At 38.3% G+C, this 24,988-nt stretch overlaps 2 protein-coding genes and 1 pseudogene across 4 annotated transcripts in view; 1 reads left to right on the forward strand and 2 right to left on the reverse strand.

The window, feature by feature from the left end:
• Positions 1-24,988, forward strand: part of LOC114203611 (acyl-CoA-binding domain-containing protein 5-like) — a 294,339-nt gene that overhangs the window by 118,238 nt on the left and 151,113 nt on the right. The window lies entirely within an intron of this gene.
• Positions 1-24,988, reverse strand: part of LOC148163641 (ankyrin repeat domain-containing protein 26-like) — an 87,327-nt gene that overhangs the window by 2,181 nt on the left and 60,158 nt on the right. Inside the window, exons 20-25 of one of the 3 annotated variants that reach the window (XM_088025467.1) lie at positions 23,895-24,047; positions 19,848-19,918; positions 19,421-19,511; positions 15,542-15,817; positions 14,470-14,684; positions 12,813-13,050 (exon numbers count right to left, since the gene is read on the reverse strand). In XM_088025467.1, the coding sequence (XP_087881593.1) occupies positions 12,813-13,050; positions 14,470-14,684; positions 15,542-15,817; positions 19,421-19,511; positions 19,848-19,918; positions 23,895-24,047 (1,044 nt within the window). Of the gene's footprint in view, positions 1-12,812; positions 13,051-14,469; positions 14,685-15,541; positions 15,818-19,420; positions 19,512-19,674; positions 19,919-23,894; positions 24,048-24,988 lie in introns of those variants that run through there. The other 2 variants (XR_015768748.1, XM_088025466.1) reach the window with 2 other exon arrangements.
• On the reverse strand, positions 12,601-12,687 carry LOC148163642 (small nucleolar RNA U3; annotated as a pseudogene).

Below are 24,988 nucleotides of genomic sequence, written 5' to 3' on the forward strand. Positions count from 1 at the left end.
CAAACCGCAGCCAGTTGGGCGACCGCTCTCAGAGCAGGGGCCATACAAGTGGCAGAACCAGGGCAAGACCTCCCTCCCTCTCCCAGGAGGAGCGGCATGAATGCATGCCACAGGAGACTGCAAAGTTTGGAAACTCCAAAGGGAGTTGGTGTGGCTGAGATAAAAATGTTCAGTCACAGGCTGGGTGTACACAGAAGGCAGACAGAAACCAGGGAGATAAGAGTGATTGACAGCTTCTCCGTGAGGGCACACTGAAGAGCGGAGGGTGCCAGCTTTCAGCTCCAGGGCTGGACGCTGGGAGGCTGACATTTTCATTCTCATCCTATAAAGTGGTGCGGAAAGCCTTCAGGGAACAGAAGCCACATAGAGCAATCCCGAGGCCCTGACTTAGGCTGGCCCCTGGCAAGGGCAGTGCAATACTGCCGGAGCAAAGACCCCTGGGAATCAGCACAACAGGCCTCTCCTCCAGAAAATCAGCAAGAACATCCGGCTAAGACCAAGTTTACCGATCACACAGAACTGCAAAACTCCAGCACTAGACGAAAATACTATATAGAAGTCATGGCTTTTTCTCATGATTCCTTAATCTCTCAATTGTAATTTTTCTTCCTTTACAACCAATTTCTTATTTTATCAACTCGTTTTTTAAAAATGTTTTTAACGTTCATTTTTATAATTACATTCTATACTTTCATTGTATTTAATTTTATTTTTGCATATATATAAGTTTTTCTTTCTTTACAATTTTGGGATGTAGTTTCTTCTAACAAACAGACCAAAATACACCCAGAATCTAGTGTATTGCTCTGTTCTCATCAGCTGTCCGATTATATTCTCTTTCGACTTTAATTCTTAGTTTACTTATTTTTGTGGCTTCAGGTCTCCTCTGATTTGTTAAGAGTAGATTTCTCTGGGGGCGTTGTTGCTCTTTTAGTATTTTGTTCTCTCATTCATCTATTCTTCTCTGGACAGAATGACTAGATGGAAAAACTCACCTCAAATAAGAGAACAAGAGGCAGTACTGACTGACAGGGACCTCATCAGTATGGATAAAAGTAAGATGCTGGAATTAGAGCTTGGAATAACAATCCTAAAGATACTAGCTGGGCTTGAAAAAGCATAGAAGACACTACAGAATGCCTTTCTGGAGAAATAAAAGAACTAAAATCTTAACAAATCGAAATCAAAAGGCTATTAATAAGCTGCACTAAAAAATGGAGGCTCTCCCTCTGGAAAACAGTATGGAGGTTCCTCAAGAAGTTAAAAATAGAGCTACCCGATGACCCAGTAATTGTACTACAAGGTATTGACCCCAAAGATGCAAATGTAGTGATCAGAAGGGGCACCTGGACACCAATTTTTATAGCAGGAATATCCGCAATAGCCAAACTGTGGAAACAGCCCAAATGTCCATCAACAGATGAATGGATAAAGAAGATGCGGTATATATAAATACAATGGAATATTACTACGCCATCAGAAGGATGAAATCTTACAATTTACATTGACGTGGATGGAAATGGAAGGTATTATGCTGCGAGAAAAGTCAATCGGGGAAAGACAGTTAGCATATGGTTTCATACACATGTGAAATATAAGAAACAGTGCAGAGAATCATAGGGGAAGGGAGAGAAAACTAAAATGGGAAGAAACCAGAGAGGGAAACAAACCATGAGAGACTCTTAACTATAGGAAACCAACTTGAGGTTTGCTGGAGGGGAGGTGGGTGGGGGGATGGGGTAAGTGGGTGATGGGCATGAAGGAGGGCACGTGATGTGTAGAGCCCTGGCTGTTATATACAACTGATGATTCACTGAACACTACATCTGAAACTAATGATATAACATATGTCAGCTAACTGAAGAGAAATTTTAGGGGTGCCTGGGTGGCTCACTTGGTTAAGCGGCTGTGTTCAGCTCAGGTCATAATCCCAGGGTCTTGGGATCGAACCCATGTTGGGCTCCTTGCTCAGCAGGGAGTCTGCTTCTCCCTCTCTGTGCTCTCTCACTATCTCTCTGTGTCAAATAAATAAATAAAATCCTTAAAATAAAAAGAAATTTTAAAGAATTTATCACATACATATGGGTAAGGGTGAAATAAAACATTATTTACTTATCTTTTCCAGACTTACTAAGCTATACTTAATAAAAATTATGTATTTAAAATAAAAAAAATTTGGAGGCTCTGCTAGGATAAATGAGGCAGAAAGGAGAAGTAGTGATACAGAAGACAAAATAAAATGTGGCACCTGGGTGGCTCCGTCGTTAAGCATCTGCCTTTGGCTCAGGTCATGATCCCAGGGTCCTGGGATCGAGCCCCGCATCAGGCTCTCTGTTCAGCAGAAAGCCTGCTTCTTCCTCACCCATGACCCCTGCTTATGTTCCCTCTCTTGCTGTGTCTACTCTGTCAATAAAATAAATGAAATCTTTAAAAAAATTTTAAAAAATTAAGAAATGATGGAGAATAAGAAAGCTGAGAAAAAAGAGAGATAAACAACCACTGGATCATGAGGCGAGAATTCAAGAGATAAGTGATACCGTAAAGCGAAACAATATTAGAATAATTGGGATCCCAGAAGAAGAGGAAGGGGGGTTGGCAGAAGGTATATTTGAGAAATGATAGCGGAGAACCTCCCTAATCTGGGGAAGGAAACAGGCATTCAGATCCAGGAGGCACAGAGAACCCAACCCCCTTCAACATCAATAAAAACAGGTCAACACCTCGACATATAGTAGTGAAGCCTGCACATTTCAGAGACAAAGAGAAAATCCTGAAAGCAGCTCGGCACAAGAGGTCCTTAACCGACAAGGGTAGAAACGTTAGACTGGCAGCAGACCTAACCACAGAGACCTGGCGGGCCAGTAAGGACTGGCAGGATATATTCAGGGTGCTAAAGGAGAAAAATATGCAGCCAAGAATACTTTATTTCTCCAGCAAGGCTGTCATTCAAAATTGAAGGAGACATAAAAGAGTTTCCAGGACAAAGAGAAACTAAAACATTTCTGATCACTAAACCAGCCCTGCAAGAAATATTAAAGGAGATCCTTTACGCAAAGAGAGAACCCCAAAGTAACACAGACTAGAAAGGAACGGAGACAATATACAGAAACAGGGACGTTACAGGTAATACAAAGGCACTAAATTCATAGCTTTCAATAGTTACCCTGAATGTGAATGGGCCAAATGCCCCAATCAAAAGACGCAGGGTATCAGACTGGATAAAAAAGCAAGACCCATCGATATGCTGTCTGCAAGAGACTCATTTTAGACCCAAGGACACCTCCAGATTCAAAGTGAGGGAGTGGAAAACCACTTATCATGCTAATGGACATCAAAAGAAAGCTGGGGTAGCAATCCTTATACCAGACAAATTGGATTTTAAACCAAAGACTGTAATAAGAGATGAGGAAGGACAGTATCATAATGAAAGGGGTCTATCCAACAAGAAGATCTAACAATTGTAAATATCTGTGCCCCTAACATGGGAGCAGCCGATTACATAAACCAATTAATAACAAAATTAAAGAAACACATTGATGATGATACATTAACAAGAGTGAATGACACACTGGACTGTGGGAACAGAACGCCACAACCACCACCGGTGCAGGTTCGTTCGGCCTCCGAGATCTCTGAGAAAACTTGAGATTGCAGGGTTAAAAATGACCTGAAAGGATCAGAGTGAAATGCCCTTGGGACGTGTGTGGTCTGTTCTAAAATAGGCAGCAGCAGATGTTTTGCAGATAGGAAGCCACCTGTAAACAGCACGCTGTGCACTCCCCTCTTTGTTCCCTTGCCCTGTAAATAGCACGCTGTGCACTCCCCTCTTCGTTCCCTTGTCCTGCTTTAAAGATTCTTATCATACACGCTGGACTAATCCTATGTACATGGAAGAATGTGCCTTACTAAGCCCCTGCTGTAAACCATTCTAGATCTATATCGCTGTACGATTACGGAAAATAAACCTCGGGACCTCGGGCTGATTGCTCGGGGTCCCCTGTGCCTCGCTCTACCGTCGTCTCTTTTCCTCAGTTCCTTCGCCGCCCCAGGTCCACGACTCTCCAAGGTCGACACTGGACCAGATGGACTTCACAGATATATTCAGAGCATTCCAACCTAAAGCTACAGAATACACATTCTTCTCGAACGCACGTGGAACTTTCTCCAGAAGAGATCACATACTGGGTCGCAAATCAGGTCTCAACCGGTACCAAAAGTATGGGATCATTCCCTGCATATTTTCACACCACAACGCCTTGAAACTTGGACTCAATCACAAGAGGAAATTTGCAAAGAACTCAAACACATGGAAGTTAAAGTTAATGAATGGGTCAACCAGGAAACTAAAGAAGAATTAAAAGAATTCATGGAAACAAAGGAAAATGAAAACACAACTGTTCAAAACCTTCACGATGCAGCAAAGGCAGTCCTGGGGGCGGGGGGAAGTATAGAGCAGTAACAGCCTAAGAAAGGTCCTAAATATACAACCTAACCTTAAACTTAAAGGAGCTGGAGAAAGAACAGCAAATAAAGCCTAAACCCAGCAGGAGACGAGAATTAATGACGACCAGAGCAGAAATCAATGAAATAGAAACCAAAAGAACAGTAGAACACAGCCATGAAACTAGGAGCTGATTCTTTGATCTTTGAATGAATTAATAGGATCGATAAACCCCTCGCCAGATTTGGCAAAAAGAAAAGAGAAAGGATCCAAATCAATAAAGTCATGAATGAAAGAGGAGAGATCACAACCAACACTAGGGAAGTACAAACAATTTTAAGAACATATTATGAAAGACTATATGCCAACAAATCAGGCAATCTGGAAGAAATGGATGCATTCCCAGAGACGTGCAACCTACCAAAACTGAAACAGGAAAAAACAAAAAAACCCGAACAGACCCACAACCAGCAAGGAAATTGAAGCAGTAATCAAAAATCTCCCAACAAACAAAACTCCAGGGCCGGATGGCTTCCCTGGGGAGTTCTAACAAACACTTAAGGAGGAATTAATGCCTATTCTTCTGAAGCGGTTTCAAAAAATAGAAATGGAAGGAAAACTTCCAAACTCTTTCTATAGCAGGCATTGGTGGTATAGTGGTGAGCATAGCTGCCTTCCAAACTCTTTCTAGGAGGCCAGCATTACCTTGATCCCCAAACCAGACAAAGACCCCACCAAAAAGGAGAATTACAGGCCAGTATCCCTGATGAACACGGATGCAAAAGTTCTCATCAAGATACTCGCCAATAGGAGCCAACAGTACATTAAGAGGATTATTCACCACGACCAAGTGGGACTTATTCCTGGGCTGCAAAGGTGGTTCAACATCCGCAAATCAATCAATGTGATATGCTACATTAATAAAAGGAAGGACAAGAACCATATGATCTGCTCAATAGATGCAGAAAAAGCATCTGACAAAGTACAGCATGCTTTCTTGATTAAAACTCTTCACGGTGCAGGGATAGAGGGCACATACCTCAATACCATAAAAGCCATCTATGACACGGTGCAGGGATAGAGGGCACATACCTCAATACCATAAAAGCCATCTATGAAAAGCCCACGGTGAATATCATTCTCAATGGGGAAAAACTGCGAGCTTCTCCCCTAAGGTCAGGAACACGGCAGGGATGTCCACTCTCACCACTGTTGTCCAACATGACACTAGAAGTCCTAGCCTCAGCAATCAGACAACGAAAAGAAATAAAAGGCATCGGAATCGGCAAAGGAGTCAAACGCTCACTCTTCGCAGATGACGAAATACTCTATGTGGAAAACCCAAAAGACTCCACCCCAAAATTGCTAGAACTCATACAGGAATTCAGCAAAGTGGCAGGATATAAAATCAATGCACAGAAATCAGTTGCATTTCTATACACTAACAACGAGACAGAAGAAAGAGAAATTAAGGAATCGAACCCATTTACAATTGCACCCAAAACCATAAGATACCTAGGAATAGACCTAACCAAAGAGGCAAAGGATGTGTACTCTGAAAACTATAGAACACTCACGAGAGAAACTGAGGAAGACACAAAGAAATGGAAAAACACCCCATGTTCATGGACTGGAAGAACAAATTTGTTAAAATCTCTATGCTACCACGACCCAGAGCAATCTGTGCATTCAAGGCAATCTCTATCAAAATACCATCAACTTGTTTCACAGAGCTGGAACAAATGACCCTAAAATGTGTACGGAACCAGAAAAGACCCCGAAGAGCCAAAGGAATGTTGAGAAAGAAAACCAAAGCTGGTGGCATCACAATTCCGGTCCTCAAGCTCTATGACAAAGCTGTCATCATCAAGACAGTATGGTACTGGCACAAAAACAGACACATCGGCCAATGAAACAGAACAGCGAACCCAGAAATGGACCCTCAACTCTATGGTCACCTAATCTTCGGCAGAGTGGGAAAGAATAGCCAATGGAAAAAAGACAGTCTCTTCACCAAATGGTGTTGGGAAAATTGGACAGCCACACGCAGAAGAATGAAACTGGACCATTTTCTTACACCATACACAAAAATAGACTCAAAATGGATGTAAGACCTAAATGTGAGACAGGAACTCATCAAAATCCTAGAGGAGAACACAGGCAGCAACTTCTGTGACCTGGGTCGCAGCAACTTCTTGCTAGACACGTCTCCAAAGGCAAGGGAAACAAAGACTTCATCAAGATAAAAAGCTTTTGCACAGCAAAGGAAGCAGTCGACAAAACCAAAAGACGACTGACAGAATGGGAGAAGATATTTGCAAATGACCTATCAGATAAAGGGCTAGTATGCAAAATCTATATATAAAGAACTTATCAAACTCAACCCCCAAAGAACAAATAATCCAGTCAAGAAATGGGAGGAAGGGGCGCCTGGGTGGCTCAGCCGGTTAAACGACTGCCTTCGGCTCCGGTCATGATCCCGGAGTCCCAGGATCCCGCATCCGGCTCCCTGCTCAGCAGGGAGTCTGCTTCTCCCTCTGAGTCTGCTCTCCCTCCTATGAGAGGGGGGAGCCCTCTCATGTGCTCTCTCTCTCAAATAAATACAATCTTTAAAAAAATAAAAAAGAAAATGGGTGGAAGATGTGACCAGACATTTCTCCAAAGAAGACATTCAAATGGTCAACAGATACATGAAAAAATGCCCAATATCACTCGGCATCAGGGAAATAAAGACAAATCAAAACCACAATGAGGTATCACCTCACACCTGTTGGAACGGCTAAAATGCACAAGTCGGGAAGCAGATGCGGGTGGGGATGCAGAGAATGGGGAACCCTCCCTCCCACTCTGTTGCTGAGAATGCAAGCTGGTGTAGCCACTCTGGAAAACAGTACGGAGGTTCCTCCAAAAAGTGAATATAGAGCTACCCAACGACCCAGCAATTGCAATACTAGGGATTTACCCCAAAGATAGAAATGCAGTGATCCGAAGGGGCAACTATATCCCAATGTTTATAGCAATTTTATGTATTTGAGAATGAGAGATAGAGACAGTGCACGAGTGGGGGGAGGGGCCGACGGAGAGGGAGCAGCAGACTCGCACTGAGCAGAGAGCCTGAAGCGGGGCTTTATCCCAGAACCCTGGAATCATGACCTGAGCTGAAGACAGACACTTAACTGACTGAACCACCAAGGCACCCCTCAGTACCCTACTTTAGACCCCATTTTGGGCATTCAATGAAAGGATACCTTTTACAAGAAAGGTCTAAGTAAGAACATTCTAGATGGGAATACTTGTAATATACAGTTGATCCTTGACCAACATGTGTTTGAATGGTACAGGTCTACTCTACTTACACATGGACTTTTTTTGATACTGCATCGTAGTGTATTTTCTCTTATGTTTTTCTCAATAACATTTTCTTCGCTAGCTTATTTTATTGTGAGAATACAGTACATAATACATGTAATGTACAAAACATGTGTTAATGGATTATTTAATGTTATGGGTAAGGCTTCCAGAAGAAAGAGAAATCAAGTCGAACTAGGCTATTAGTAGTTTAGTTTTTTAGATCCCATGCATAAGTGAAATCATACGGGTATTTGCCTTTCTCTGAGTTATTTTACTTAGCAAAACACTGGGTCTACCAGTGTTGTCACAAATGGCAAGATCCCATTCTTTTTTATAGCTGAGTAATATTTCATTGTATACATATAACATATCTTCTTTATCCATTCGTCTGTTGATGGACCCTGAGGTTGCTTCCATACTCTCGTTATTGTAAGTAACGTTTCAAAAAACACAGGGGTGCATACAACTTTTCGAATTAGTGTTTTCATTTTCTTTGGGTAAATCTCAGGAGTGGAATTACTGAATTGTATCGTATTTCTATTTTTAATTTTTTGAGGAACCATAACACTTTTTGACAGTAACATTATATTCAGGATTTAGACAACGAATAATCTGACAACATTACTAGGCAGGCCTTGTAAAATTAATGACTCAATACCACTTGATGGGAGAAACTTTTATTGAAGGAATTTTATAATACCATTAATAAATACTATGTAAAATATAAACCACTTTTTCATATGACGTGACTTAAGGAACTACCAACGTAATGTTATTATCTTTTCCCCAAAGCTCGTTTCCTAAATATTTACTTCTGTGACCTTTGTTTATTTCCAGGTGAGAATTGTGCTTAGATAGCAGAAATAGCTTTAAGTCCATTAATAAATAGAACACATTTGCAATTTTATTTATACTTTTCCACTTATCAAAGATACAGGAGGGTAAGAAAATTATACACAGAAAAACAATGTACAATGTATCAGCAAATTTTAATTTGAAGAATTATTAACTACAAGGATTTTCTCATAACTGTTCGTTTTCAAACTATGCCCACAGAAATCTAAGGTTCCACTGGGGACACAGCAGGATTGAGGGAAAAGGAAGTCTACAGGTGTAGTCCCATCTCTCCTTTAGCTGAACAGCTCTACCTGCCTCTGTTTTATATAATACAGTTTAATGCAAAAAAATTTTTTTTCCAAAGGTATAAAAGTCACTAACTTCGTCAAAGTCCCTAATCTTACATACGAGACAAAAAGGCCCCAGAGAGATTGTAGTTTGCCTGAGGTCAAAAAACCACCTAGTTGCCAGCCGGGAATGTGGTGTAGGTCTTACTGAGCCTAGAGTTTTATGCCAGTTACTTCCTCATATTCAGGAACAACGCATGCATTTTCAACTATAACTCAGAGAATATGAATACATAAAACTTTGTCATGTGGCTCTATAATAATGTTCAGGCATTAGGCACAAAATAGCTTTCTAACTAAATTATAAATTTTAAAGTCATGAACAAAAATAGAGGAACAGAAGTTATCTTAACTCCTATTAGTAACAGTCAACATACGCAGGATTTACAAGCACAAAATTTTTTAACCAAAGGACAAGGAGCTTGAAGGAGAACATCTTTAGTTGAACCAAAGAACCTGAACCTGAGGAAATTCTTCCTTGAAAGAATTATCCATTTCCTTCAAATAAAACTTGGTTTGTCAAAATCAATCAACAAATGAGTTACCTATGTTGTGGGTTATTTATAACAAAATTTAAAACACAAAACAGATTTCTCTTTACCATCTAGCATGCTCTGACCAACCTCTCATCATTAGTTGGTATGTACAAAAGACATGATTAACTTTAATTATAATTTAAATCAAGTCAGAAATTATAGGTAAACCTTCATTTCCATGTGAGGACTTTTCTCTACCTTCCTCACGACAGGAAGGGAGATTTACCTAAAGGGTGAATTTGGGAGAAGGCACTAAGCAATGCCTACGTGGTTCCAAATCTCTTCTTTGAAAAGATGTGCCTGCCACAGTAACATGAATTCAAGTCTGCTCTCATCTTTGTGGGATGGGCATCAAACATTTGTTCCTTCCATTACAACTGTGTGTGGAAGCGTCTAATTTGGGATAAAGTACTGGGAAGCTCGCTGTAGCTACATACCTAAACCATATCCTCCTATTTGTTTGTATGTATTAGTAATAAAGTTACTAAGCTTATCTCCATCTGCCTGACTCCTGTGTTCTCAACTCAGAAAGAGAAGAGCAATGTCATCTGCCACCTACTCCACCACAGTTCCAACAAGAAAAATGACCAGACAACACTTAAAATGTTTTCTCCTTCCTTGACTTTATAACTAACATTCATTGTTCAAAGCAACATACTTGGAAGAGGGAAAAAGCTGGAAAAGAACAATTTCAGAAATAAACATACAAAGTCAGACAAAATGAGGAGACAGAGGAGTATGTTCCAAATGAAAGAACAATACAACACTTCAGAAAAATAACTAAATGAAACCGAGATAAGTAATCTACCTGATAAAGAGTTCAAAGTAATGGACATAAGGATGCTCAGCAAACTTGGGAGAAGAATGGATGGATTCAGTGAGAACTTCAACAAAGAGAAAATATAAAGAAGAACCCATCAGAGCTAAAGAATACAATAACTGAAATGAAAAATACACCAGAGGGAATCGACAGCAGATTAAAAGCTGCAGAACAGATCCGTGATCTGCAAGACAGGGTACTAGAAATCCCCCAAGCCAAAAGGAAAAAAAAGAATTTTAAAAATGAGGACAGGCTAAGGGACCTCCTAGGATCGAGCCCCACATCAGGAGCCCTGATCAGGGAGCTTGCTTCTTCTCCCTTTCCCTCGGGCCTTCCCCTCCCACTGGTGTTCTCGCTCGCTTGCTCTGCTCTCTCTCTCTCTCATAAATAAATTAAAATTAAAAAAAAAAAAAGGAGGGGTGCCTGGGTGGCTCAGTCATTAAGCGTCCGCCTTCGGCTCAGGTCATGATCCCAGGGTCCTGGGATCGAGCCCCACATCGGGCTCCCTGATCAGGAGGAAGCCTGCTTCTCTCTCTCCCACTTACCCTGCTTGTGCTCTCTCTCTGGCTGTCTCTGTCAAATAAATAAATAAAATCTTAAAAAAAAAAAAAAAAGGAAAGGCCATAACTAGAAGTAAAAAAATTATGAAAGAAAGTTTTATTGGTAAAAGCAAACATACAGTAAAGGTAATAGATCAATCACATTTATAAGGCCAGTACGAAGGTTAAGACAAAAGTAGTAATATCAATTATATCTACAGTAATTAGTTAAGGGATACACAAAATAAAAAGATGTAAACTAAGCCATCAAATAAATAAAACAAGGTGGGGTGTAAAAATGTAGTGTTTTTAAAATGTGTTTGAACTTAAGTAACCATCAACTTAAAATAAACTGCTATATACATAGGATGTTACATACGAACTTCATGGTGATCACAAACCAAAAATTGAAAGGCATCCAAGCATAACACTAAAGAAAGTCCTCAAATTAGAAGGGAAGAGAGCAAGACAATAACGATGCCGAATGAAAGAACAAGACTGAGGCCTCATTTACCCTGAGCCTATGCTCCTTTTGTCTATGTTAATAAGACCATGAATATACCATCAAAACCATTAAACCTATGTGCATTCATTGAAATGGATATTTTAATAACAATGATACACAATGGAAACTAGCTGCTATTTAAAGACTCCCTATCATTCCCATATTAGTCATCAATCATTCAAGTGATGACAAGGTAGATATACGTGAACTTTTTTTAAAAAATTCAAATTGTGGGGCGTCTGGGTGGCTCAGTCAGTTAAGTGTCTGATCTTGATTTTGGCTCAGGTCATGATCTCAGGGTTGTGAGACTGAGCTCTACATGGGGCTCTGCACTGAGCATGGAGCCTGCTTACCCTCTGCTCCTCACCCCCTGCCTGTACTCCCTCTCTGAAAAAAAAAAAAAAAATCAAATATTTGCTTGATTTAACTACTTAGAAAATGCTCTACAACTGCTCAACAAGACATTTTGTAAAACGTGAAACAGAAGTGTTATAAGTAAAAAAAAAAAAATGCTATAAGTAAGAAAGCAATTAAGAATGTACTCTCATGTAAGAAAATAGGTCATGAGACTGGGCCCTACATAGGGTTCACACTCAGTGGGGAGTCTGCTTGAAAGTCTCATGCTCTCTCTCCCTCTTGTGCACTCTCTCTCTCTAAAATAATAAAATCTGGGGCGCCTGGGTGGCTCAGTCGGTTAAGCCACTGCCTTCAGCTCAAGTCATGATCCTGGAGTCCCAGGATCGAGTCCCGCATCGGACTCCCTGTTTGGCAGGGAGTCTGCTTCTCCCTCTGACCCTCCTCCCTCTCATGCTCTCTCTCTTGCTCTCAAATAAATAAATAAAATCTTTAAAATGATAAAATCTTTAGGGGCGCCTGGGTGGCTCAGTCGTTGAGCATCTGCCTTTGGCTCAGGTCATGACACCAGGGTCCTGGGAGCGAGCCCCGCATCGGACTCCCTGCTTGGAGGGAAGCCTGCTTCTCCCTCTCCCACTGCCCCTGTTTGTGTTCCCTCTCTCGCTGTGTCTCTCTCTGTCAAATAAATAAAATCTTCAAAAAATAAAATTAAATAAATAAATCTTTAAAAAAAAATAAAATATGTCAGTTTAGTTATATTTATTAAATAAAGCTAATAATAGGTATCTCTTGAAAGTAAGAGCTCCAGGAACTAAAAAAATATCATAAAATTTCTGTCTCATTTCTTTATTGGCACATATAATTATGACTTTCACTTAGTGTGCATTAGTCAGTTAAACAACTCAGAATTTCACCAAATTAACAAACTATAGAAATGATCCCTGAAAGTACAGTCTTAGAATTTCACCAAATTAACAAACTATAGAAATGATCCCTGAAAGTAGTCTTAGAATTTCACCAAATTAAAAACAAAAATTCTATCAGAAATCTGAAACCCAAGAAAAAAAGATAACATAACTAACCTTGGTCAAGAAAGTCTCAATGCCATTATTTGTAGGCCGTGAGCGTGGGGTAAGAATCACTAGGTTTTCTCTTGGAGCAACATTTCTATTGAGCAGTGAACTATTATTAATATTTCTAACAGAAGGCAAGTCTAGGACACGCCTCATAGTAATAGTATTAATCAAAGACTGTTTCTGCTGTTTCTCCACCGGAAGTCTGGTACTGCTCTCTGCCAGCTTCTCATTAGTCCTGTTAAGACTACAAAACACAGCGCTTAGTATTTCATTTCTCCCCACATCATTCCTAAATGACTTGCATTTTTTGAAAGTTTCCATAATAGTAAACAGAATGTGCCATTAAACGGTGTTTTAACACTGAAAATGTGACAGAGCAGACCTACAATATATAATGATAGGTTTAAAATTGTTCTAAAGAAGTACATATATTTCTAGAGATTCCTAACTAACAAGTAATTCAAATTAAGGAGGGAGAGAAACGGCTATTAGTGATGCACAATGCTTAACAGGTAATACATGCTGCCTTCTGGAATGGCTGTACTTACAAGGTTCTTGAGGATGCCACGACACATACTTATATTTAGTAAAGCAGCATGCCATTACATATACTTATATTTAGTAAACCAGTTTAGAGATACAAAAATATAAAACCATCCCGGGGGGCTGGGTGCTCGGTCAGTGAACCATCTGCCTTCCGCTCAGGTCATGACCCCAGAGTCCTGGAATCGAGCCCCTGCTTTTCCCTCAACCTCTTCCTGCCGCTCCCCCTGCTTGAGCTCACTCGCTTGCTCTCTGTCAAATAAATACATACAATCTTTGAAATAAAAATAAAAATAAACCATCCCTCAAAGACATTTTCAAGTATTGGCTTTCACCACTCTTGTACATTTCACTCATTATCTCAGAGAAATGGAGCATTTGACACTGAGGAATAATTTAGACCAACAACTGCTAGATGGCAGAGTTGTGATCAGAAAGACAGAAAACAGCTCCGGAGGCAATTAGGTTATAACACAGTTACCAGGGTACTGGAGGTGGAATCTACCCTTTCTGTCTTTCACCCAGCCCCTCCTCATGTCCACCATGGTGCTATTTTTAGCCACTTTGGGAATTATGCTGCCTTTCACCCCTAGGTGAATCTTGTTGTATTTCACATGTATACCTTTATGTAAGGTAGAAAAACTATATAAAAAACAGTTTGTTTCAAAGCACCCTCTATTTGGTAATAATAACAAAAATCACAATCAAAAAAGTAAATTTACCAAGCTGCCAGGATGTGCAGTTTGGGTTAAAGATGTACTCTTCCAAAAATAAACTCACTAATATTAAGAAACTCATTGCTATTCAGGGCAATTCTGACAAACAATTTTATAATAACATGCTGTCTAAATTATAAAGCTTCTAACAATTAGCTTAAAGACTAGGAGATCAGATTAACTGAAAATATTAAGGGGAAAAAAATAAAATCATGTAAAACCGAAAAAAGGAGGAGAGAGGCAAACTGTCTTGGACTAACATTTCAAAGGTAAGTTCTTTTACAAACATCGCTTTCCAAAATTAAACTATCTTACTCATCTCATGAACTTGGCTCCATAAAAATTATGCTTTAGAGGCAAATTAACAAGCTAAATCTATTTTCTATGATTCTGTTTTAACTTACTTGCTCAGTTCATTTGTCAATGACGTTTGAACTTTTAATTCTTCTACGTAGAGTTGCTTGTGTTTTTCCAATTCTGTTTTATAAAAATCTCGAGAACTTTTCATTCTGGATAGTTCAAATTCCAATTCTTTAATTCGGAGTTCCATTTGACTTCTTATTGAAGCATTATTAGTTTCTCTTAACTGTCCTAACCTTTCTTGAGATGCTACTTGTGTCTAAAGCAAATTAAAAGCATAGTTTTAAAACTGGGTAAATACAGTATATTTCTTTCCTTTAGTTTTGAGTCAATGATTCAGAGAGCAATTGTAAATGTGAAAAAAAAGCTGAAGTGTAAAATATTTCTCATCAATGTCAACTGAATTAAATCTGAATGATAAAGTTCAATCATTCTTATATTAGAACTCATGCAATCTGATAATTCAGAGAATAAGAGAATCCTTTAAAAACTTTAAAAAGTGAACAATACAACTTAAGAATAATCCAAAAACAGGGGGTGCCTGGCTGGCTTAGTCGGTTGAGCGCCGGACTCTGGGTTTCTGCTCAATCGTGATCTCAGGGTCCTGAGATTAAAGCCCTGTGTCGTACTCAGCATGGAGTCTGCCTGGGATTCTCTCTCTCCCTCTGTGCATCCTCTCACCCGTGCTTTCCAGATAAATAAATAAATAAATAAATATCTTTAAAAAAAATAATCCAAGTATGGTACCATCTTTTTTTTCCCAGCAGGCTCCATGCTGGGCTTGATTTCACGAGCCTGAGCTGCTCAACCAACTGAGCCACCCAGGCACCCCATGGTTAAAATTTTTAAAAGACCATTTTTTCTTTTCCTGTCAATAGTCTTGTTTTATACCAACTGGTCTTAAAAAATAAAATGATTCTCTACTGTGAATCATTCTGAAAAATCAATTTAGTGAGAATAATGATGAAAAGTGAAATTTTTAAAGAGAAGGAACAAATGTTCCTTCAAATTTACCAAATGGCTATCAAGGAAGTAGAGGAAAATTATACAATGCATATAACCAAAATGTAACTTGCAGTGAAATGATTAAAGCATACTACAGATCAGTAAATTAACCTGTAAAAACAGACTGGCTTCTTTTAATTTTTCTGTTACGTCTTCAAGCTCCCATTTATATTGTTCTATTTTACTGTATTCTACCATACTGAGTTCTAAATGACTTCTGAGGTGTACTACTTGTTGTTTCAACTTCTTTTTATTCTTCTCTAGTTTTTCATATTTCTTCTGCATTTCCTTCATAGATGATAACTCCTGGGTAAGAAGCTGGTTTTTTGCATCCAGGTATAGACATTTTGAAGATGCACTTTCCAGTTTTGCTGTAAGATCACCAACCTGCATGAATAAAATAATACCGTTTGGAAGTAGAGTGAAAATAGTCTAATGCAAAACTATGACCAAATTTTTTTTTTAAAGATTTTATTTTTAAGTCTCTACACCCAACACGGGGCTTGAACTCACAACCCCCAAGATCAAGAGCCACACGCTCTACTGACAGAGCCAGCCAGGTGCCCAAATTTTAAAATAAATTCATTTTCAACAAAATGTTATCTATACTCGAAGTAGAGTCTTGGAATGTGGAACCTCAAATAACTCAGAAAATCAAGAACAAAATTAAAACCACTAGTAGTTATTAAAACAGATCTCTGCTATTGTTCTCTTGGCCACACATTTATACTTTTATTTTTCTAGGATTGTTTCAGATCTTTCCTCCATAAAATAACTGTAAGTCATCTCATAGTAGAACGTCTCTTAACCCTTCCCTCATCTTAACACTGTCCCTGTTCATCATCAGACTTTGAAGAAAATGTTTAAAGAAAATTATATTTAAAAATCTAGATACTCATTCTTCTATCATAAAATATTATTTCTCATGAATTCATGAGGAATAACGTGTTTAGAAAGGCTCATAAACTACATTTTATAAATTTTATAAATTTATAATTTTAAATTTATATAATGTAGTTTAAAATTTATAATTTTAAGTTTTATATAATGCAGTTTTATAAGCCTGATGCCAATAAATACAAATTTCAAATATAAGGACCTTTCCTAAAAACAGCTTCAACTGATTTTACCTTTTCATCATTATTTTTTCTAGAATTTAAATGGCCAAAATTTACTTGTTAAATACAGAGGTTCTTACCCATATTAATACTAAGGGTTAATGAAAATTTTTAAAAAGTGGTTATATTTACATTTTAGTTTCTAAAGATGCCCTAGAAACATTTTCATCCATAGCTTAAGATACCCTGGGTTTTGTGAGATCATACCTTTTTAAGATCATCTCCGAAAAATTCCTATGCAGGCCCCATTACAGTTTTGGTGATCGTCTGACTTTAGAATGAGATACCCTCATTCTCTGCAAGCATTTCAAGCATCTCTGCAAGGTTTCAATTTCTTCTTTTCTATTAACTACCTTTCTCTTTAAACAAAGTTTAGGTCTTCTCGATATTACATAAAAACTTTTGCTTAGCTCTGGCAGCTTTTTCTATCATCCTGCTCCACCCCTTTCACGGGACTTGAACATTCTTTAATGTGTCATCTCATCCACAGATTCATCTTTCCAACACTTATTGTCTTCTTTTACACTAAAATCTGAGTTTCAATCCTGGAATTCCACTAAAAAATTTTGAGGGTCATCAAGGATCTTTTTTTTAAAGTCTTTATCCTGCTGTACTTCTCAGCAACAGCTGAAAACAATGACCATACCCTCCCTCTGCTCTTCTAATCCCATTTTATTTCTAAATGACAGCAGCCGCTGTTAGTCCCTGACCCTTGCTATTCCTCATATCAAATCCTCTCACAGTTGGTTCAGTCTCAAGGCTTCAAAACCAGATTCTCTAATCTACATTTCCAGCCTTGGCCCCTTTACTGAGGTCATCTCTACTTTCCGATCTTCCTTCTAGTTCGTCACAGACAATATTCTCAACCACACACTCAAAAACCATTACCTGATGTGGATTACCTTTATAGACAGCTAAATTTTTTTAAGTTTTTAAAATTTTTTTCTTTGAAGTAGAGAGTGCTGAATAGGGGAAGGAGCAGAGGGAGAGGGAGAAGCGGACTCCCAGCTGAGCAGGGCTCCATCTCAGGACCCTGAGATCATGGTCTGAGCCGAAAGCAGACGCTTAACTGACTGAGCCACCCAGGTACCCCTAGACAGCTAATCTTGTACCTTTTCTGTTGACTCTTTTTGGTATTACTTTGAGTGTACTGTTATTTTATAATCGCAGGGGGCACCCTTACCCTTAGGATGCTGACCACCATACTCTGTCTTGCTTTTCTTTTCTGATGCAAATGTCTCTCACAAGGGTCAGACTATCAATGGTTTGCCTTTGTTTTCTTTTGAATAATTTCCTATTCCATAGAGATTTGATCTTATGGAAGTCTTCTTCTGAAGTTCTTTTCAGACACATACTTGACGATATTGTTTGGAAGCTTAAGTCAGCCTAGAGCTATCTCTTCTTCCCAATCCAGATTCTTCACCTCAAAACTATGTCCATCCAATATCTTAACCCAGGTAGTCTCTGCCTTAGGGATTCATGAGATAAAATCCTTCTAGAGATGTGAGGACTATGGACTGAGTTGGTTGAAAGCTAAGTTTTTGTTTCACAGGGTAGACTTTAAAGTGGCTAATAATTTTATGTCATAACCCTAATTCATTTCCATTGGCATCTACAGAATATCTATGGATATTCTTACAAACTTTACAAGATTTGATACCTTCCTTAATAGATTTCTATATGACACCGTAGGGGGACAACTCCTGGCATTCTCATTCACATATTGTCACGTTACTTGCTCAATGAAAAGTACAGTAATACAATGTGACTAATTTATATGACATCTAGAAAAAAAATAATTTTCGATGTTTCTTTGGCCACAAAAAGGACCAGTCAACAGAATGTGCTCGTTCCCCTGATAGGTAGAGCTGTATAATGAAATTTGCAAGTATGCAGCTTTTGTGACTAAAAGAAACTAGTGGTAGGTGCATCTACCTCATTGTTCCAACTTAGGACTCACAATGCAGTCTTCTCATCTTAAATCATTGGTAGCCTCTCCTATGAAGGAGGGTATAAATGGCATGATAATCCGGTGCTGCTTGGTAAATAGTTCTATAGTTTTCACTACATATCAATAAGTTGGAATCCTGGATTGCACATTAATTTTTTCTGAGATTGGATTGTTAAATCTCTGAAAGGCTGATTAACTCAAATGAATGAGAAAAAAAATTAGTTCCTGAACTTGCAGTGAATGCTAGGAGCACTATGTTACTATGTAAGGCCCTGATTGATCAGTCGTTTCCACTTTTTCACTGGCATCTCTTTTCCTTTTCAAAATCCAACAAAGAGAAAAATATATTCCTTTGAGAAAAATGTTTGCATAATGACCTAGTAGTCATTCTTGATGAAGACAACAAATTACAAATTTATAATTATAAATCACAACAAACTGTCATTAAAGTAATCCATTCTCAAATCTCACTGAAGGGTTTAGATGACAAGAGAAAGTCAGAATTCAACATCAAATTATTACTCAAAGTTTGGGAATTTTTAAACATACTGAAAAATATTAGTAGGGACTCAGACGTTTATATACCAATATTCACAGCAGCATTACTAAACAATAGCCAAAAGGTGGAAAAACTCAATTGTCCACTGACAGATAAATAAAATGTGGTATGTATAAAATATTGCTTATCTTAGACTACCACAATCTTTTTTATTACAGTCTTACTATAAAAAGTATTACTTTATGAATTCAGTCAACTTCATCTATGAAGAGGAATGATACTACCAGTAGCAAGGAGCAATATGAATATAATAAACATTTTTATCAGTGAGAATTTTCATATTATACAAAATAGTCTTATATACTACTATAGAGAAATAGAAAGTCCTTTTCAGTAGGACAGAAATTAAGAGACTGACTTACCGAACTTGTACTTAACAGGTTTTCCTGAAGTTGTTCAATTTTGCCCTGTTTTTTGACTGTAACTTTTAACTTGTCATTTTCAACTCCAAGCCTAAAATGAATATTTTTAAAATTACTCTCACACGCAAATTTTAAAAGTACCGTATAATTTCTAAACAAACATCTGAAGGTCTTACATAAATTCTTAAAAATTTAAAAAGTAGAAGATTTGGCAATTGTGCCATTTTTCTGGTTGTGTTTTGTAGTTAATGTGCAAAATTTAAAGATAATATGCAAAATTTATGGATTTCAAAATAGCGCAAAGCTGAAACTTTTATCCAGCTTCACAATGATGTACTTATTATCGTAACTGATATCTTTCTCATACTACACTGCTTATCTGCTTTAGAAATACTCAAGTTATTTTCTGTGCTGCTTTAAATTGTACTTTTGCACGTGATCTTTCAACGTTTCAATACATCTTACAGCCTCTGCATGTCGATCTTGTGCTTCTTGCAACTAAGAAAGAAAAAAAAGAAATAATTTTAACTACTGGGAATCTAGTATAAAACCATCATCAGCTGTCTTTGTAAATAAAATTTTATTGGGTACAGCTACACTCTTCTCTCCATACTGATTTATGGCTACAGCAGAGTTGAACTGCTGCAACAGAGACCTAATAGGGCCTACGAAGCCTAAAACATTTACAGGGAATCTGTTTCTCTCTCTCTCAAATAAATAAAATCTTAAAATATTTACAATCCCCTTACAAAAAAGTTTGCTGATTTCTCCAGTTACTAAAATGTAACATGTTTAATGTTTTTAAATTATATTTTATCAGCTAAACCTACAAATTTATATATTGGTCAAAGGGGGAAAGATAGGAAATTACCTTATGGGAAACATTTCCATTTTTGTATTCTAAGCACCACATCAATTATAATTTTAAATATTCCCATATGTGAATGACCATGGCTATTCCAGGGATTATAAAAGTTAACATGTTGCTTTCAGTGACAACTAGATATTTCATGGAATAGTATGAGAGGCATTATCTTCGTAGGAACCACAATGCCTGGGGTCTGAATCCCAACTCACTGGGTATTAGCTGTGTGACCTGGAACAAATTACTTAAAATTTCTGTGTCTCAGTTTCTTCTCTGTAAAATGAAGATAATAAAAGTATCTACCACACTGGGATGTGGGGAAGTTAATTTAGGATATATACATGACCTACTTTTTTTTATTTTTATTTTTTAAAGATTCTATTTATTTGACAGAGAGAGAGAGAGAGACAGCGAGAGAGGGAACACTAGCAGGGAGAGTGGGAGAAGGAGAAGCAGGCTTCCCGCAGAGCAGAGAGCCCGATGCAGGACTTACTTGATCCCGGGACCCTGGGATCATGACCTGAGCCGAAGGCAGACACTTAACAACTGAACCACCCAGGCGCCCCTGTAAATGAACTATTTAGAAGGGTATGTGGCAGGGCGCCTGGGTGGCTCAGTTGGTTAAGCGACTGCCTTCGGCTCAGGTCATGATCCTGGAGTCCTGGGATCGAGTCCCACATCGGGCTCCCTGCTCAGCGGGGAGTCTGCTTCTCCCTCTGACCCTCTTCCCTCTCGTGCTCTCTATCTCTCATTCTCTCTCAAAAAAATAAATAAAATCTTTAAAAAAATAAAAGAAGGTAAGTGGCACACACCAAATTCTGTCTGCAATTAGCATTATTATAGTTGCTGTATGTTATGTTCTAAAAATATTTGATATTTTAGGCAGATGGCAGGCCAATGAAAGTGGTCTCTTATACAAGTTATATTGAAATTGTTCTTCCTACCACTGAAAGGGGCAGCAAATGAGGAGCATGAGGCCCAGAATAAGAATACATCCTCAGTACTTCAAAAAACTTTTACCAATTCCACTAGCTAACAGTACTTTTTCCACTTATAATTTTAACTTACTTCCTCTCTATACTACTCAGTGGACAATCTCATGGACTACAGTGCAAAACAGTACCTCCTAGACTGAGTAATAAATATTTACAGGACCATCAGAGGCAAGGTAAAGCCACTGACGTGGAAATAATGGACTCTTGCTAAATCAACATTCCCAAATCATTTCACGTTTACATTATCTTAGCAACTGTTTGTGTTACACCACTTTAGCAAGTACTCTGATGAATACATTAAGGCTACGTGGTATGGCATATCAGAAAAAACTGTCCCCAGGGGCGCCTGGCTGGCTCAGTGGGAAGAACATGCGACTCTTGACCTTGGGGTCATGAGTTCAAGCCCCACAATGGGTGTAGTAATTACATAAATAAATAAATTCACAAACAAACTTTAAAAAAGAGGTAAAAACAAAAAGAAAAAAGAAAAAAGAAAAGCTGTCCTCGAGCTTTATAGTTGGTAAAGTAATCTCAGTACTGGCTGCAAAATGAAGAAAGGCAAATTTAGACTGTTTTTCCACAGTGAGGGGGAAAAAACAAGCATTTGATTGAACACCTCTCCTCTGTCAGATTAAATGCTCTCAATTTTACATTTAATTGCTTCAAATACATTTAGAATAAAAGCTTTGTTATGTCAGTGTTTTCAATCAGAAATTACTGACATGCTATAAAGTACTTAATTTTATCCTAAAAACTGTTAAGTTAAAATATTCTCAATTTATACAAGGATAGGTACCATGCATATCCCATACCTTCCCCCTTAGATAAACGTGGATGTAGAAAGACAAAATTCTCTCTCATGAAAAAAATAAAACCAACGTAAAATAAAGGACTAAACCGTTCTGCACAGACTAGATGAGACGAGTGTGAAGACAGTAAAGGCCGTGGGAATTAGAATAGTCAGAGAGAGCTTCATGGAGAATGAGAGACTAGGAGCCAGGTCTGAACAGTGTAGGACTAGGCAAGAGGAAGGGAAATTAAAAGGACAGAAAGGACACCACGAGGAAAAGGCTGAGAGAGGGTGAAATCAACCCAATCCACTCCGAGGATGAAATCTGACGGCAGGGAAATCAAAACAGATGCCCAGACAATAATTAAATGAACGTTCAGAGCAGCATTAATGGCCATAAAGTGGGAAACAACCCAAAGGTGCATGAAATGATGAACGAACAAGGGTTTTGGCCCACAATGGAGTAGTGTTTGACAATAAAAAAACAATGAAGCACTGATAGACGCTGTAACACAGATGAACCCTGAAAAGAGGAAGTGAAAGAAGCTAGTCACAAAGGACCACACACCGTGTGACTCCCTGTAGATGAAATATTCAGAATAGGCAACTCGATAGAGGCGGGAAGTAGACTGGTGGTTGCCTGAGGCTGGGGGCTCAAGGGCGAAGGGTTTCTTTTCAGGGTGATGAAAATGTTCTACTTGATGGCAGTGATAGTTGCACAACTCTATGAATACCATCAGAAACATTGAACTATACATGTTAAATGGGCGAATTGTATGGTATGTGCATTATATCTCAATAAAGTTTTTAAAAAATCCACTGGGGGCGCCGGGGTGGCTCGGTCATTAAGAGGTTGCCTTCGGCTCAGGTCATGGGGGCAGGGTCCTGGGATCCAGCCCCACATCAGGCTCCCTGCTCGGCGGGAAGCCTGCTTCTCCCTCTCCCACTCCCCCTGCTTGTGTTCCCTGTCTCGCTGTGTCTCTTTCAGATAAATAAAATCTTAAAAAAAAAAAAAAAATCCAATGGCAGGACCTAGATAATTTTCTTAATTCTTAATTTCTTAATTCTATCTTTTGGGTGTATATACTACATATGATCTGAACATTTCTATGCATTTACAATATATCTAAAAGGAAAAGAAGATGAAGGAAATGCCTAAGTTCAACTGGTTTGTAAAATGACTTTTCTGTACAAGTTATCCTAAAATCAGTACAGATTCTATATCCATTCATAAAAGTGAACATGAGAAATAAGACAATTTTCTGAAACATTCCATTAAACATTATCTTCTGATTTTATATGGCTCACTCATCATGGTAACAGAGATACCATTAAAAAACATTGCAACTGAGTGGCTCAGTTGCTTAAGCATCCAACTCATGATTTCAGCTCAGGATCATGGAATCGAGCTGGCGTGGGGCTCTGTGCTGGGCAAGGAGTCTGCTCGAGATTCTCTCCCTCTCCCTCTGCCTCTCCCCGCACTCACGCGTGTGCATGTGCACGTGCTCTCGCTCTCTCTCAAATAATACATAAATCTTTAAAAAAATTGTGTAGTAGGAAAAAACAAGTCCCTCAATTTCTGTGAGGGATGCACAAGTCTCAACTTTCCTAAGGGTAAATACTGTAAGAAAAAAAAAACGTATAACACAAATAGAAGAATGAAAGTCAAAGTTTAAGAAATAAGTGCATTGTGAAGATACTAAAATTGCACTAAATTATAATGAAAATACAAAAGAAAGTGGTCCATGGAAATTAGCATCCTAAAACACTTTATATTAACCTGCTACAGATTAACTGTTGACACATGCTACATTCAAAACATACCTGACGTCTGATTTCACCTAATTTCTTCCTCAAATCCTGTGTCTCATCTTCTAAATTAATACGGCAACGTGATGTAACCTCCAGTGAAGCCTCTGACATAGACTGTTTTTTTAGGGCATCAGCCAGTTCTAGCTGAAGGTGTCTCACGGCTACCTAATAAGACGTTTCTGTTACTGATTTTATAAATTATCTTACTATTAAGTTATGTTAATAATACGTAACTCGAACATATGTACTTTGAAAAATATCACCACATACAGGTGTGATCCTCCTGCCTGGTCAGTATTAGGTTACTTAGATAATTAATTCAGCCCCACTATCCATTCCTTGTTGATGAATCTGCAAAGCTTCCCAGCCTACTGAAGTCTCAAAAAGAAATGGGTATATAGGTGAGCCTAGCAGTGGTAAATTCAACATTATGAAATGTTTTCCCTCTTTTTTATTAGAGGCTTAAATTAATGTCAAAGTTCCTCACATATTCCATCCTCTGCTCAAATCCTTCCAAGAGATTACTATCTCAGAACAAAAGTGAAGTCATTCTAATGGGCTTCGAGGCCCTAGATAACCTGGCTTTCACCTCCCTCCCTGACCTCCATTCCTGCTACACAAGAATCCTGCCGCCCCCCATTAATCTGAAAATGGAGATCCAATGCCAAATTAATATATTACAGATACAATTCTCTTTGTATTGGACAAACTCATGCCCAAATGATAGTAATTGAGCTTTGAAAGAAGCAAATTATTTGTAAAATTGCCTTAAAAAATTATAAATAGCAGTGGGAAGATTAAATCAAACAGTTTTGCTAAAGCTCACCACAGTTGTCCCAAATTATAATTTAATGAAAAGTGCCTGCAAAGAGTTAAAAGGTCATAAGATACATGATTTCAGACTAAAAATTCAAATTTATATAAATAAAAATAAAATTATTCCAACCTAAGATGTATAAAAAGCTACCAAAGGAAAAGTACTGACATAGAGCATCTACACTTCAGTTCATGTGGGAAATCTGGAATAAACCGTCAAGTCCATCCACTTAATTGAATCTCAATTTCAAAATGCTCATTTCAGGTATGAACATTTCCATTTATCTATT

The sequence above is a fragment of the Eumetopias jubatus genome, unplaced genomic scaffold, assembly GCF_037043125.1.
Source record: "Eumetopias jubatus isolate StellerSeaLion01/CBP00866 unplaced genomic scaffold, mEumJub1_p1.0 scaffold_8, whole genome shotgun sequence".
NCBI lineage: Eukaryota > Metazoa > Chordata > Mammalia > Carnivora > Otariidae > Eumetopias > Eumetopias jubatus.